At 41.4% G+C, this 15,426-nt stretch overlaps 1 protein-coding gene across 1 annotated transcript in view; it reads left to right on the top strand.

Moving 5' to 3' along the window:
• The window catches only part of MAGI2 (membrane associated guanylate kinase, WW and PDZ domain containing 2), a 1,552,529-nt gene that overhangs the window by 1,313,018 nt on the left and 224,085 nt on the right, over positions 1 to 15,426 (top strand). The window contains exon 11 of the mRNA XM_013004634.2: positions 14,918 to 14,949. Within this exon, the coding sequence (XP_012860088.2) occupies positions 14,918 to 14,949 (32 nt within the window). The remainder of the gene's footprint in view (positions 1 to 14,917; positions 14,950 to 15,426) is intronic.

The raw sequence follows: 15,426 nt of genomic DNA, 5'->3' as shown, positions 1-15,426 counted from the left end.
CTGGACATATCTACTCTGAATCAAGCAGGAGAACCAACTGCTACAGTACGCGTGCTACTGAACATCTCAAAGGCATGTCGGACTCACTGTGCCCGTTCCCAAACTCACCCAGACTCACTGCCGCCGTCCAGTCCTTGCCGACTCATAGCGACCCTCTCTCCTCTTCAGACCTAACTGAGGGCACCACAGCCAGCCAGGATCTAAGCGACAAGTCAGCAGAGATTTCATCTTCTCGTGCATTGCCGCCTCCTGCCACTCACAGCAGCTCATTGCGCTCTATCAGTCCTTCTCGGGATCCTGGGGTTCTCCCTTCACTCCCTTAGTAACCCATTCCGACATAGTCCGTGCAGTATCTCCTAGGTGCCAGGCCTGATGCTCAACACTGGAAGCACTCTGTGATCAGCATGGTTATGATCCCTCCGCTAGTGGAGGTTATAATCTAATGAGGGAGACAGCCCTTAGACTCATATCCTCACAAGTATAATTACAGGCATGCAAGCACAAGTTGCAATGAAAATTTGCAGCAGGAAAACTTGACTTAAAATGCAAGATCATGTTTGAGGTGATGAAAAGCTTCCGGCCGTCAATCGTGGTAATGGTTGTAGAGCCTGCTGAATGTGATGAATGGAACTGAAATGTATGCGTCAAAAAAGTTCAAATGGCCACCCCCAAAAATTATTTTACCACATCAAATGATTTTTAAAATATCAGAGTTACCATATCTGAGGGAGTGGTAGGAGGAAGGGCTCACAGAACCCTGTGAAGGAAGCTATAAGAAAGGATTCCGAGATGCTGGAAGAGGCAGGAAAGGTGGTCAAGGCCCCATGGTGAGAAAAGTCTGGCTTATTCAGGAAACCCCAGTGACCGCAGGAAAATGACCCATGAAGTGGCTGGGGTGGGGAGTGAGGAGCGGACACTTGATGGAGGGCCTGTGGGGTGCATGTTTATATTGAGTGCAGTGGGAACCCACTGAAGCATGCTCAACATATTCAGTGACATTTTCTGTTGCGTCCGTTCAGCAAGAAATGATCATGGATACGGATTATAATGGTGGCCGTGGAGTTGAAGAGAAGTGGACTTGGAATAGATTTTGGAGAATAGACCACATTTAGTGATAAGGAAGTAAGGGTGGGGGAAATGTTAAAGATAACTTTCAAGTTTCTCTTGAAACATGTTGGAGAGGCAGATGTTATTCACATGTAGGAAACAGAAGAGGTTTGAGAGGGAAAAGCTAAAGTTCTCTTTAACTACATCGAGTTTTTGATGTTTGTGGGACTTGTAAAAAATATATATATTTATGTAATGTTTATTTAAAGTGCTAGAGCAGGAAGGGGAAATAAACCAATAAAGTACTAAAACAGACGTGTAATCCTGCAAATGAACCAAAAAGGGCTTTTGCCCGGATGCACAGAATCCAATCTTGGGACACCTGTCTTTGACAGAGTAGCCTCATAGCAAGGTGTTAGGTAAGGAGCCAGGAGAATGGTACCTCAAAACTAACTCTCTCAGTATTTAGGGATTCATAGCAATATGGACACTTAGGAATATGGACAGGTAAGGTATATATAGTCATACGAGGGATGGAGGAAGACGGAGGATGGTTTGAACGCTAGTGTGCTTGCATTTAAAGGGCCATGCAACATTGAATGCACTTCCCAGTCATCTAGCAAGTGTTCCAAGAGGTTGATCACAAGGGCACCAGGAAGTTTTCTGGGGGTTCGTGTGTTGGTTTCATTGGTTGAAAGTCTGTGCGTGTTTGGGGCACAAGCTAGCAGGGTCTGGTTATCCTCCAGGGGCAGCTATGAAGCAACACAAGAAGAAGCCAACATTATAAGTCCCTGGATGTGGAGGATTCGATCTGTCTTTCCTTAAAATGTTCACAGAAGGGTTCTTAAAAACTGAGAAATAAAAAGTAATTCTCTACATTCATTGTTTTTTAAAAACAGAACAAGACTTTCCGTATTGGAATTTTCTATTTTCGACCCTGGATCTCCTCCCACCCTTCCTCTGCCAAGTGTTTACAGCGTGCCATAAAGCCAACAGCAGTTTTCACCCTTCGCTGCCCTGGGTCTTGTTCAGAACACACATAAAAATCCCTTTGTAGTTGATAATATTTTCTGCGAGCCTCACCTCACTTGGAATTTTAGCCTCCCTGACCCAATTCTTCTTGCAGTCCATTCCTTTATCCTTGTTCACGATTAATTCGCCTTACGTGCTTTATTTTGAACATAACCTTTATGTAGCTGACTTTATCTAAAGACAACAGGTGCGGACGCATCCTTTTTAGAGACTCATTGGGATTTTAGATACTCATTGAAATAGCCGGATTATTCTCTCCATAAGGAAGAAAGCCAGAGGAAAATGGTCCTTGGAACAACAGCTTTGTAGTATTTAATAATAAAAGCCCTTTTATGTAAAAGATAGTTGTAAGTAAATAGAGAGAATCATTTGAAAGGCTTGCAGAGAAACTCTCAGCTGGCCACATAGAAACAGATTTCTGCATCAAAGATGGCAACCCAATGGAACTGTTCTTTGCGAATTAGATGCTTGGCTTGGTACAACATGGTAGTAGGATGCTCCTGGGTACCAGTAGCCATCTATCTTTCTTGCTTGCTTAGGGGAAAAGTGGTTTCTTAGCCTAGGTCAGTTTCATTAAGAAAAATTGCCTTTTTACCGACTTCCAATAGTTTAAACAAATTACGTAAAGGAACTGGAGGGTTTAACCCATTTAATGAATTTTAATAAGGAATACATGAATCAGTTAAATCCAGGAAAAAGTGAATAACATTGAGTTAGTTGTAATGGAAATTAGCTCATTACCTTGCTGGCTCCCATTTACTGAGTACTGAATTTGTGATGGAAGATTTAGATCTATTTTCCAGGTAGTATAAAATGAGAGAGGCTTTAACTTAAAAGTTCATTTTATTCGTGGAATTTTTCCTCCTTCAAAGTTATGTATCTGCAGGTTCTAAAAACCTTTGGTCCCTCCCAACACTCCCCAATCCCCACTCTATCTTGGGAAACATTTTAAGAACTAATTTCTCTATTGAGAGAGTTTCTTGGTCCCCAACACATTTTCAGAAATAAGATAGGAATCTGAGTTCCCTTTATTGCCTACATTCCTTTCTAGAAAAGGAGAGTTTTGAGGTAGAGGTTCTCTGGGGGGTAGGGGTTCAGACCAGTTTGCGGTCTCAGGCAAGATGTGCTCAGCCAGTTACATGAAGTCTATTCAACTCACGGTGACCTCATTTTTGCCAGGGTAGAACTGCGCCCCACAGAGTTTTCAATAGCTGAATTTTCAGAAGTTAATAAACAAACCTTTCTTCTAAGGCACCTCTGGGTAAACTCAACCACCAAGCTTTTAGTTAGAAGTCAAGTGTGTTAAGCATTTGTATCATCTAGGGATTCCCAGCACATCTCCAAAACTAATATCCAAATCCACTGCCATCAATTTGATCCCGGCTCATGCTCACCTTACGTAGCGTTTCCGCAGCTGTAGATCTTTACAGGAACAGACAGTTTCATCTTTCTCCCATGACGTGCCTTTGAACCAGTTAACAGTCCAACACCACCCAGAACTGGGCAGCACCACGAGGGCTTCCAGCCTGATGACTCAGAGGCATGAACAGGAGCGGGTCAAAAGGGAGTGCTACTACGGTCCAGTTCATGCAGGCATAAGTCTATTCCGAACAAAGTACGTTTGAGCCGGTCTCTGCCCTCAGAGATGACTGCAGGCAAGTTCTCTCAGAAATACACTTGTCTTAGTCTTACTACAGTCCCCCCGCCCCCCTAAAAAATGATCTCACCAAAATAGTGGCTACTGAAGTGATCTGCAAAGCCATTTAAATTCAAGGCAGAGAGATGATCTCAAAGGGTATGGTGGCCTTAAGATTCAAAGGTGTAATATAAGCAGATTTTCTTGAAGGACACAAGACAATCACAAGAGTTTGTTAGGAAGAAGCTAAAAATTTTGAAAACAGCATTGATGAGGGGAAAAACAGTTTAGGCAAGTGGTGTCAAGGACTTTTTCCCCATCATGACAATGTACTGTACTGCTTATTCTTGGAGGGTAACGACTTTTCTACAAGAATTCTTTGGTAAACCTTACCCCATCCACCCTATGGTCCTGATGTTTCCCTTCCAGACTTCTTTTTGTTCACAAGATTCAGAGAACACTTAAAGGGAATACTGTTTGAGTCACATGAGGATGTCAAAACTGCCATTTTGAAATGCTATAACTCCAAGTGTGATGATTTTTCTGGGGAAACATTAGAGACATGGAAATACCAGTTTCAGAAATGTATAGGCTTAGATGGAGGAGATGTTGAGAAGCCATAGGTTCCCATTTTGATGGTTTGATAGTTAATAAAGGTTTCTATGATTCGGTAGCAATACACTCATAATCTAGCTGTTGTTTTAGGAGGAAAAATCGTTTCACTTCCTGAAAATGGAAATTCGAGTATCAACTGGAATTTAGAAATATATTGAAAGACTTAGTTCTTTTTGGAGAAATGCCTGGAAATCTTGGACAGTTGCCCTGGTGTTAATATGAATTGAAGATATTAGAATGGTACTTTCTCTAGAGTTCCTTTTCTTTGTATTTTGACCCCTTATCCCATTGGACTACATTGTTTTTAAAAGTTCATAACCTTTTTGCCCTGTGAAAAATAATCAAAATTTTATCAAGCTCCTAACAAATGCATGCCAGAGGAGAAGATATTTTTTTCAGAATTACATCAATATTCTTTCAGTGTCGTGTGTCATAAGAAGTAGGTTCTGAAAAGAGCCAGTTTGTGGATAATACGACTGGGGAAAAAATACTGTTTGAACTGGTCACCAAGCAATTTGAAAGCGGTCTTTGGCCACACTGAAACTGACCACTCAGAGTTCTAGCCTTCAAAAGATGAAGGCTAAGTCAAGTCCACTGATGGCCAGGCAACCCAGACCATTCAATGATCCATGCCATAGCTGGCCGTTCCAGAGTTTCTCTGAAGTAAGAGTCCTAACAAAGTATTGACAGGGTTGGGAGAAAATGAAATAATAAATATTTCCTTTTTTTTACTGAATGGAGTGGATTCACAGTATTTGAGGCCATTCTGTTCTATTTATTTTTAAATGCTTTCTATGGCCCTTTTCACCACTTTCCGTATGCAGGGCTGGCAGAGGGGCAAATGAAAGACATGAATGCCCAGTTAAATGTAAATTCCAGATAATTTTTTTAAAATTTAGTAAATATGAACCACACAATATATGTACCATGCAATAGCACTGGCATATTTTTTAATTAATCATTTTATTGGGGACTCTTACAGATCTTAAACAATCCATAATTCAATTGTATCAAGCACACTTGTACACATGTTGTCATCATCATTTCCAAAATATTTTCTTTCCACTTGAGCGCTTGGTATCAGTGCCTCTTATTTCCCCTCCCCCCCTTACGAATCCTTGATCTTTTGTACACTATTGTGATTTCGTATCTTACACCATTCATTATCTCCCTTCACCCACATTGCTATTTATTTGTCCCTCTCAGGGGTGGGTTATATATCCAACCTTGTGATCGGTTCCCACTTTCTTTTTCTTTTTTTTCAATAATTTATTGGGGCTCATACAACTCATCACAATCCATACATACATCCATTGTGTCAAGCATATTTGTACATTTGTTGCCCTCATCATTCTCAAAACATTTGCTTTCAGTAAGAGAAATGCAAATTAAAAAAGCAATGAGATACTACCTAACGCCCTCAAAGACATAGCCCAATTCAAAAAATCAGAAAGCAACAAGTGTTGGAGGGGCTGTGGTGAGATCAATTCCCCCTTTCATCCCCCCACCCACGCACCCTCATGGTATCGCTACTCCCAATACTGCTCTTGAGGGGCTTATCTGTCCTAGACTCCGTTTGTCAAGAGCTCTTATCTGTACCAGTGTACGTACTCTGGTCTAGCCAGATTTGTAAGGTGGATCTGAGGTCATGATAGTGGGTGAGGAGGAAGCATTCAAGAACTAGAGGAATGTTGTATGTTTCATCAGAGCTATACTGCACCCTGGCTGACTTGTCCCTTCCTTATGACACTTCTGTGAGGGGATGTCCCAAGGGTTTGGGGTCTCCATTCCAACACCCCCTTGTTCGCATCGATATAATTGTTTGTTTTGATCTTTTGATACCTGATCCCGTTGACACCTCGTGATCACACAGGCTGGTAGCACTGGCATATTTTAAAAATACATTTAATGTATCTGAAATTTTCATTGCATGGACATGGTCTATGTTATCTCATAATTCTATACCTATGGTTTATGAAAACTTTATTGAATTTACACATCACCAACTCAAGGATCACTCAGCAAGACTTAGGATACAAAGGCTAAGTGAAAGTGAAGGAGGAAGATTTTACTTTGGTTCATCAATCAAGGAGAAATCTGGGACTGCAGTGACCAAGACAAGCCCATAAAAAAAGAGATTTTGTAGTTTTATGTATATGCACCAGAAAGTTAATGGAGAGGATTATGAATCTGTAACATATTTCTGTGGAATCATCATGAATACAATTTTTGGCTAAGAAGTGGCTTTTCTTTGATCCCTCGCTTCTAAGTGTTGTCCAAGTTAGTCTGGTGACATCTTTCTGGAAATTTTGTCCCTTGTCTGAAGTTCCTTTGTCACAGGATTAACTGCAGGTTGTAATTGTCCTTTCTGTGCATGTCCAGTGGTCTAGATCTGGTTATAGCCCATACTCACCAGCTGTGATGGGATACTTTTATTTTTAATTGTTTTATTAGGGGCTCATACAACTCTTATTTTTTAAAAATCATTTTATTAGGGGCTCATACAACTCTTATCACATTCCATACATACATCAATTATGTAAAACACATTTGCAAATTCATTGCCCTCATCATTCTCAAAACATCTGCTCTCCACTTAAGCCCCTGGCATCAGGTCCTCATTTTTCCCCTGCCTCCCCACTCCCCCCTCCCTTATGAACCCTTGATAATTTATAAATTATTATTTTGTCATATCTTTCACACTCCCCAGGGCCTTCACCCACTTCTCTGTTGTCCGTCCACCAGGGAGGAGGTCACATGTAGATCCTTGTAATCGGTTCCCCCTTTCCAACCCACCCTCCCTCCACCCTCCCAGTATCACCACTCACACCACTGGTCCTGAAGGGATCATCCGCCCTGGATTCCCTGTGCTTCCAGTTCCCATCTGTACCAGTGTACATCCTCTGGTCTGGCCAAACTTGCAAGGTAGAATTTGGATCATGATAGTCCAGGGTCGGGGGGAAGGGGGGGCGGAGCATTTAGGAACTAGAGGAAAGCTGTTTGTTTCATCGTTGCTACATCACACCCTGTCTGGCTCGTCTTCCTCCTCAAGACCCTTCAGTAAGGGGATGTCCAGTGGCCTATGAATAGGGTTTGGGTCTCCACTCTGCACTCCCCACCTCATTCCTATGATATGATTTTTTATTCTGATGATGCCTGATACCTGATCCCTTTGGCACCTCATGATTACACAGGCTGGTGTGCTTCTTCAATGTGAGCTTTGTTGCTTCTGAGCTAGATGGCCACTTGTTTACTTTCAAGCCTTTAAGACCCCAGATGCTATATCTTTGGATAGCCGGGCACCATCAGCTTTTTTTGCCACGTTTGCTTATGTACCCATTTGTCTTCAGCGATCGTAAAAACACAATGATATGAATTTTTGTTCTTTGATGTCTGATACCTGATCCCTTTGACACCTCGTGACCACACAGGCTGGTGTGCTTCTTCCATGTGGGCTTTGTTGCTTCTGAGCTAGATGGGATACTTCCTAAAAAGGAAAAAACTCGAAAGAGGGGAAAATGGGGAAAAGGCGAGAGAACAGGTTACATATACTCTATCAGGTATGTGATGACATTCTGTGGCAATTTCTCTTTTATTCTAAGTTCACTGGACAAAATGTAGAATTTACACTTTCCCAAAGTGGGCAATACTGCCCCCAGGCAGCTGCAAAAGCCGATACCTACACTTTATCCTGGATTATGGGCTATTGTTACAATTATTTTTATTTATCCTGGGGTTGGGGGTTCAGTAATTGTTTTTCTAAAACTGAGGTGGTGGGTAAATTAGCTTGGGGACCTGTGGTTTATTGGGTTGCACAGGACTAAGCAGGTATTAGAAGTGATCTCAGGCATGTATAATTTAGTTTGAATTTCAATATGAAGTCAATATTGTCTTCTTTATCATTTCCAAGCACCAGCATTTTACCCAAGCTGTTTGCGCTGTCTATCTGTTTCTCTGTCTATCCTACTGGGCTTTTTGCTGCAGAATTTCACTGTATTTCATTCTTCTCTCTAACTCCAAAAAAGATAGATATTAGAGATCTACTTCAAATTTATACTTCATATGTATAGACCTAAATTTCTTTACTGGAAGCATCTACATTTTCTTTTATCTTTCTTTTCTTTTGCCTTTACTTCTGTATCAATGACCTTATACTATGTACCCTGAAGTCTTTTGCTTTTGTGGTTTTAAGGTTTAGAATTAAATATATGTTTCTATGTTGTTTTAGGTGAAAAAGAGACCCGGGATGCAGACAAGATGAGCGAATTTAGGGAAGTATGGCCGTAGACCCCAGATTCGATTTGATTCTGTGTTGTTAAGTCGGGTTGAGCCGGTCACAACTCACAGTGAAGCTGTGTGCAACAGTAGGAAACTCTGCCAGTGCACGCTCCTGTGCCAGGCTCGTGATGTCCTTAGGCTTGAGGCCATTGTTGCAGCAACGGTATTGATCAATCTTGTCAAAGGCCTTCCTCTTTTTCACTGCCCCATACTGTACCAACCGTGGTGTCCTCTTCCAGGGACTGGTCTCCCAGGTACATGAGAAAAAGTCTTGCCATCCTGACATTTAAGGAGTGTTGTTGCTGTGCATCTTTCAGGATAGGTTTATTTGTTCTTCTGGAAGTCTGTGCCAATATTCTTCACCAGCACCATAATTTAAATGCATTCATTCTTCTGTAGTCTTCTTTATTCATTGTCAAATTTTTGCATGCATATGAAGCAATTGAGAATACCTCGGCTTGGGTCAGGTGCATCTTAGTCCTCAAAGTTCCCTCCTTGCTTTTCAGCACTTTAAATAGGTCCTGTGCAGCAGATTTACCGACTTGAAAGCATTGTTTGATCTCTTGATCTCTACGAGCATTGATTGTGGATCCAAGGAAGAAGAACTCTTTGACAACTTCAATCTCTTATCCATTTATCATGATGTTACCTATTGGTCCAGTTGTGAGGATTTTTCTTTACTTTGAGTTGTAAGCCATCCTGCTTTGTTTCTTTACATTGAGTTGCAATCATACTGTTTTGTTTCTTTACATTGAGTTGTCATCTGAAAGCCGCCATCCTTGCTCTTCATCAGCAAGTGCTTCAGGTCCCCTTCCCTTGCATCTTCATCTCGCGGGTGGTTAGTGAGCCTTTCTCCGGTCCTGCTGCTGCACTCTTCTTCACGGGACCCAGCTTCCCTGCTGATTGGCTCAGCCCACAGAGTGAATACGTATAATGAAAGGCTACAACCCTGATGCACATCTTTCCTGATTTTAAACTATGCAGTGCTCCCTTGTTCTGTTCTCACAACTGCTTCTTGATCCATCTACAGATCCCACGTGACCCAATGAAGTGTTTTGGAATTCCCATTTTTCTCAAGGCTGTCCTTAATTTGTTGCGATCCACACAGTTGAATCAATGCCTTATAATCTATTACTTACTGCTATGGAGTCAATGTGGGTTTGACTGTGGGTTTCCAAGACTGTGGGTCGAAGACTGTAACTGTTTATGGAAACAGAAAGCCCCATCTTTTCCCCATGAAGCTGCTGGTGGTTTCAAACTGCCAACCACGTGGATTGCAGCCAACTAGTACCACCCGGGCTCCATGAAAATTGATAGAGACTTATTTATGAAGTCTTAAGCAGGACAAAGACACATGGTCAGATGAGCGAGACCATCAACATAAGGCCATAATGGTGTCCAAGGATTGGCAGCTATGCGCCATTTAAATAGAACATGGGGAACAGGATTGGCAGCAGATCAATTCATCACAGTTGCAGAAGAACTACAGAAGCAGTAAAGGGATCATGATTGGGATTTGTACATTATTGCCAATTAGAAAATGGACTTACGGTTGGAAAGAGGGAACCGATTACAAGGAACTATATGTGACATCCTCCCTGGGGGACGGACAACAGAAAAGTAGGTGAAGGGAGACATCGGACAGGGCAAGATATGACTTAATTTATAAATCATCAAGGGCTCACGAGGGGGGGGCGCGGATGGAAGGGAAAAATGAGGACCTAATGCGGGAGGCTTAAGTGGAGAGGAAGTGTTCTGAGAATGATGAGGGCAATAAATGTACAAATGTGCATTACACAATTGATGTATGTATGGATTGTGCTAAGAGTTGTATGAGCCCCTAATAAAATGATTTTTTTTTTTAAAATGGACTTACAAGATTGACTCAGGACCTTCAGACCAAGGTCGTCAGGGCTCGTGACCATATGTCCCTGGAACCCTAGTTTTCATCAAGAATGCACCAAGCAAGTTCCCACGGATAAAATTGCCCTTCCCTGGCGCTAGCCAGGGGAGTCTCAGCGAACGCACTCTCAAGTGCTCAGGCTGAGATTTGTGCATGGCCCCAGTGCCATAGTGGTTTGCTTACCACAAGGTTAGCAGTTTTAAACCACCAACTGCTCTGCAGAAGAAAGGCGAGGCTTTCTACTCCTGGGAAATTTTACCATCTGGGAAACCCACAGAAGCAGGTCTACCTTGCCTTAAGAAGATTGCTATGAGTCGGAATCAACTCAATGGAAATGAATTTGGAAGGATTGGGGGATAGGGGTGGGGGGTGGGGTGGGCGGGGCTGTGAGACAGAGAAAGGAGGGCAGGAGGGATGGAAAATACGGATCAAGCTCTTGTAAAGAAATTGTACTCCTACAGGAGAATTATAACATTCAGCTTTCTAGAAAAGCGTATCACAGAGAGAATAGAAATAAATAAAAATATAAGGGAAACGGTGTTACTATATGACTTTTCAAAGAAAACTTTATTTCCTCAAGAACTTGGTATTACAAAAATAACTACCTTGGCTCTGAAAGACGCAGGAAATAATTGTATCTCCGTTGCTGCTTCTCAGTGGAAATGGGCGGTGAGAATTCCAAAAATGAATAATCTCAGCGAAGCACGCCTAGTAAAATGCTTAGAACAGAGAAAGACAAGTATACGAAGCACGGTGTAATGGTTTCTGGAGAACACAGGGAAATCGAGTCCATGTGGTTAGTCGGTTAAGAAGGAGAACAAAGCTTAGTAAGAAGTTTCTAAAGACTCATGCCAAAAAAGAAAGTCTCCCCCAGGTGGGGTATAGGAAACGCCACCCCCACAACACATGTCTCTGAAAAGCTTTCTGGATCTCCGGCGTCCTATCTTGCTCCTTGCACCTTTCTTCTACCAGGAGATGTACAGAAGTAATTCCAATGAAATAACTGGCGTATCTCTTAATGGACTCAGAAGTTTTGTTTTTATTTTTAGGGTCATTGGTGTTTTCCAAATTTTAATTAGGATAAACTAGTTTTTCCAGAAGGATCCCCCTCCCCACCCCCATCTGTGTGTATGTGTGTTATATTTTAAGTAGATAATAGTTTGACTGAAATGCTTGTATCATTTCTGTAGCTCTTACCATCAAGTTTGGCTTAATTATGTAGAAAATCCTCTAGCCCAAAGGGAATATCTAAAATAGGTGATTTCTGTTCATCTTACTTTCAGTGTTCAGGGCACATTATAAATTGGCCCAAGAAATACACAGGGTCAGATAAGTCCTGTTTTGTGAGGGAATCTATTCTGAGATTCTTTCTTTACTGCCTAATGTTGCTGTTCTGCAGCAAGCAGCTTCTTTTAGGCAGCCCATACTTCAGGGCCCAACTCAACACTAGAAATGGTCAAGAAATGGGAGTAGTGAAGCAGTCTCAGGATATGTCAGTGGTTTGAAGTCCACATGCCAGTGGAATGAAACCACCTTTGGAGAGTGGAAAGCCAAAGTGATAAAAGGTGGTCCAATTAAACAACACCCTCCTTGTTTGTTCTTGGCCAATTTCCATTATAATGCCAATTTAGTTCTAGCACCATAGCTGCTGACGGGTGCGATGGTTTCTCTGGAGAAATAACCATCTCTAAGATAATGCCTCACGTGAAGATGAGAGTTCCATAATAGAAAAAACATTCTCAAGTCATCGGTTTCCAAGTCTAAGAAAGTCCCAGCACCTGCCGAGTATAAAAGAGCCAATGCCCAGAACCTCGAAGGCACAAACAATTAATGAAATGTTTGGGCACTGGGAGAATGCGTCAATGACATCTTCTCTCAGAAGAGCGGTTCCAGGCCATTTTACGCACCAGTAAATAAATGTTGGCCTTTGATGAAAATAATGCTTAATTGGTCAGTAGGGTAAATTTTATTTTCACCTCTCAACTCATAAAAGTGTTGTTACTGGCATTTTACAAAATAAGTCAAGAATATGAATGTACTTATATATGTTTTACTCTCAGCTCTTTCCCCCCCCACCCAAATTAAATCCTTATAATTAAATTATAATTAAGTCACACATTGAATAGTTATTTTCACTTGTTGGTAAGAGAGATAAGAATACATAGAGTATGTGAGACAGAAAGAAAGCAAATTCTCCCAACTTCCTAAGGGTGATGGTTACAAAATTTAAGTATGAAATGTAACTCTGAGCTCCCCAAAAGTTGATCATTACAATGAATTATCAATCTTCACAAAAGTGCATTGAGGCACAACTAGTATTCTGGCCATGCCTGAGTTTAATTGCCTAAGTGATTAGATCATTTACGCCCTTATTTCTGTAGGTATTTGCTATGCACCCATTGTTTCCGTTTTTAATATGTCCCAATATTAAAGGTGGTGAACAAAATATGTGGCAGCTTTTCATATTGCATTCGCATTTGGTATAATTCTATCAACACTGGACATCATTTATTCTATATGCGTATAGGAAAGACATTTCGATTGCAGAAAAAACAAGTGGTTAAAGAAGCTACATATCATAGGGAGTACAGAGAGAAGAAACTGAAAGCCACTGCCATCGAGTTTATTCCCACTCACAGCCACCCTGATCGTCAGTTCAACACTTTATCAACAGCCCCTAGAAGAGAGAAACTTAAAAGACCAACTATTGGCAAATCTTAACAGCATTGAAGCCTACTTCCTCTCTTTACTGAGATCAGCTTCTAGCATGAACCTTCTGGCAGGACTGTTAGTAATTTGGCCCTTCACTCACCTGCAGCCACCTGTGAGATTTAAATTAAAGGGGTAATGCATGGATGACAGCCGTCCTGGTGCCAGCATGGGCTGTGTGTTGAGCTACTAACTGCAAGTTCAGCAGTTTGAAACCACCAGCTGCTCAGTGGAAGAACATGATGATTTCTACTCCCATAAAGATTGGCAACCTTGGAAACCCAAAGGGGCCATTCTATCCTGTTCTGTAAGGTTGCCATGAGTCAGGATGCACTCAACAGCAGTCAGTTCAGTGGAGTTTGCACTGAAAATCATCCTTCTGTAGCCTGGAAGACAGTTTTACATTGCACTGTACCTGGCAAGCTTTTCATAGTTAACATTTGGTTTCTTGAACAAGAGAAATCTTCCAATCAAAGTTGAGTGTCTGTTATTACTTTTCCTCTTCAACACTGCCCTTTTAGAAACTAATTCCATATGTTTAAAAAAAGAGAAGTTTAGCTTTTAACTTTCTCACTGGTCATTTGTATTACGGCTTGGTCAGCTCCATCGTCACATTAGTTGTGACCCTAAAAAGAATACAATACACTGCCAGGGAGGAGATGTGGCTTTGATGATAAGAGATTGATTTCAATTAACAAAAGTTTGATGTTCTTCTTGCAAAACATTGTGCTAACATTGACGTACAAAACCCACTTCTATGAAATCAATCTGGCCACTCAAGGGGAAATTTGAGTCACATAGAAATGTAGAAGAGAAGAGGATGCATATTATAGGTATATATGCTATTTTAAATGTTAGGAATCATTAGACATAATGGAAGCTTGATGATTGATCATTAACTACTTAAAGCAGAATCTTCATGTTGGGCTGCTCCGTGGGAGAAAGATGAGTCTTTTGACCCCCATAAGTAGTTATGGTCTCAGAAACCCACCGAGACAGTTCTACCCTGTCTTTGGGCTTACTGGTTGGAATCCACTGCATGGTAGTGAGTGAGAAAGCAGAATAGAATCGCTGGTCATTTTAAGTAAAGTTGTTTACCTTAAACACACACACACACACACACACACACACACACACACACGCACACACACTACATTTCTGTATAGCCTCCCTGAGGCCCAGGGGTCCTGATGGCACCAGGCTGGTAACTCCACAGTTGGCCACTCAAACTCACCAGCCACCAGCCATGGAGGGAGAAACTTGAAGCTGTCTGCAGTCTTGAAGATGTAAGATCTCAGAAACCCCATAGAGCAGGTCTACCCAGTCCGAGAGGGTCACTGTTAGTCAGAACCAACTGGATGGGACCGGACTCTCCTTTGAGCGAAGACTATGTGGCAGAAACCCATAGGGAATACTGTCCCAGGCCTTGCAGACAGACTGCTACAGAGCCACTCGCACAACCTCTCCATGCTGCCGGGCCCTCCATGACCAAACAAGGACATTGTTTTTAGAATCCGAACTATAATGCCCATGAAATTACTTCAAACCAAAGAAAACTGTGCAGCCAGTCCGAATGGTGTGTGTTACTCTTTGCTGTTGAATAATTTAAATTGAATTGCACTTATCTGAATATTATGCCGCCCATCGTGGTCACATGGCATGTTTTCTAAGTTCAAATTTTGTTTTCTTTATTACAGGTTTCTTTTCTCCATGGAAAACTCCAAAGCCTGTAAGTTGGAATTGTTATACTTCTTTATTTATACTTATTAAAGTAATCCCATTTCATAAAGTTTCCACTGACGGCCTCAAAGTCCCTTCACCTCTGGGATTCTATGGTGACCAAATATATATACTTCTTCTTAATTCCAGGTTTCCACAAATGCAGGAATAATGCATCTTACTTTCCTATAAGGAAACTTTTGTTTTCCCCAATCAGAATTACTATAGTTGAATAATATGATTTTAAAACATTTTATAAAAATGTAAATTCATATAGGCCCATAATTCTTGATCTGAAATTTAAGTGTGGTCCAAAAAATATGTGTGTGTGTTTAAACTAAATATATATGTATGTGCATATGTGAGTAATATAGATGGGAGGGTTCAAACCTTTGGGGGACAAATTCCATTATCTTTTAATTCCATTATTCCATGAAGTTTTTGAAGCCCCTTTTGTATTTTCCTCTAAACCGAACCACAATCGAAA

Source organism: Echinops telfairi, unplaced genomic scaffold, assembly GCF_000313985.2.
Source record: "Echinops telfairi isolate 266 unplaced genomic scaffold, ASM31398v2 ScPeMD7_23;HRSCAF=83, whole genome shotgun sequence".
In the NCBI taxonomy this organism is placed as follows: Eukaryota; Metazoa; Chordata; class Mammalia; order Afrosoricida; family Tenrecidae; genus Echinops; species Echinops telfairi.
The sequence above is the reverse complement of the archived record's forward strand: the minus strand, read 5'-3'. Positions and strand labels throughout refer to the sequence as shown.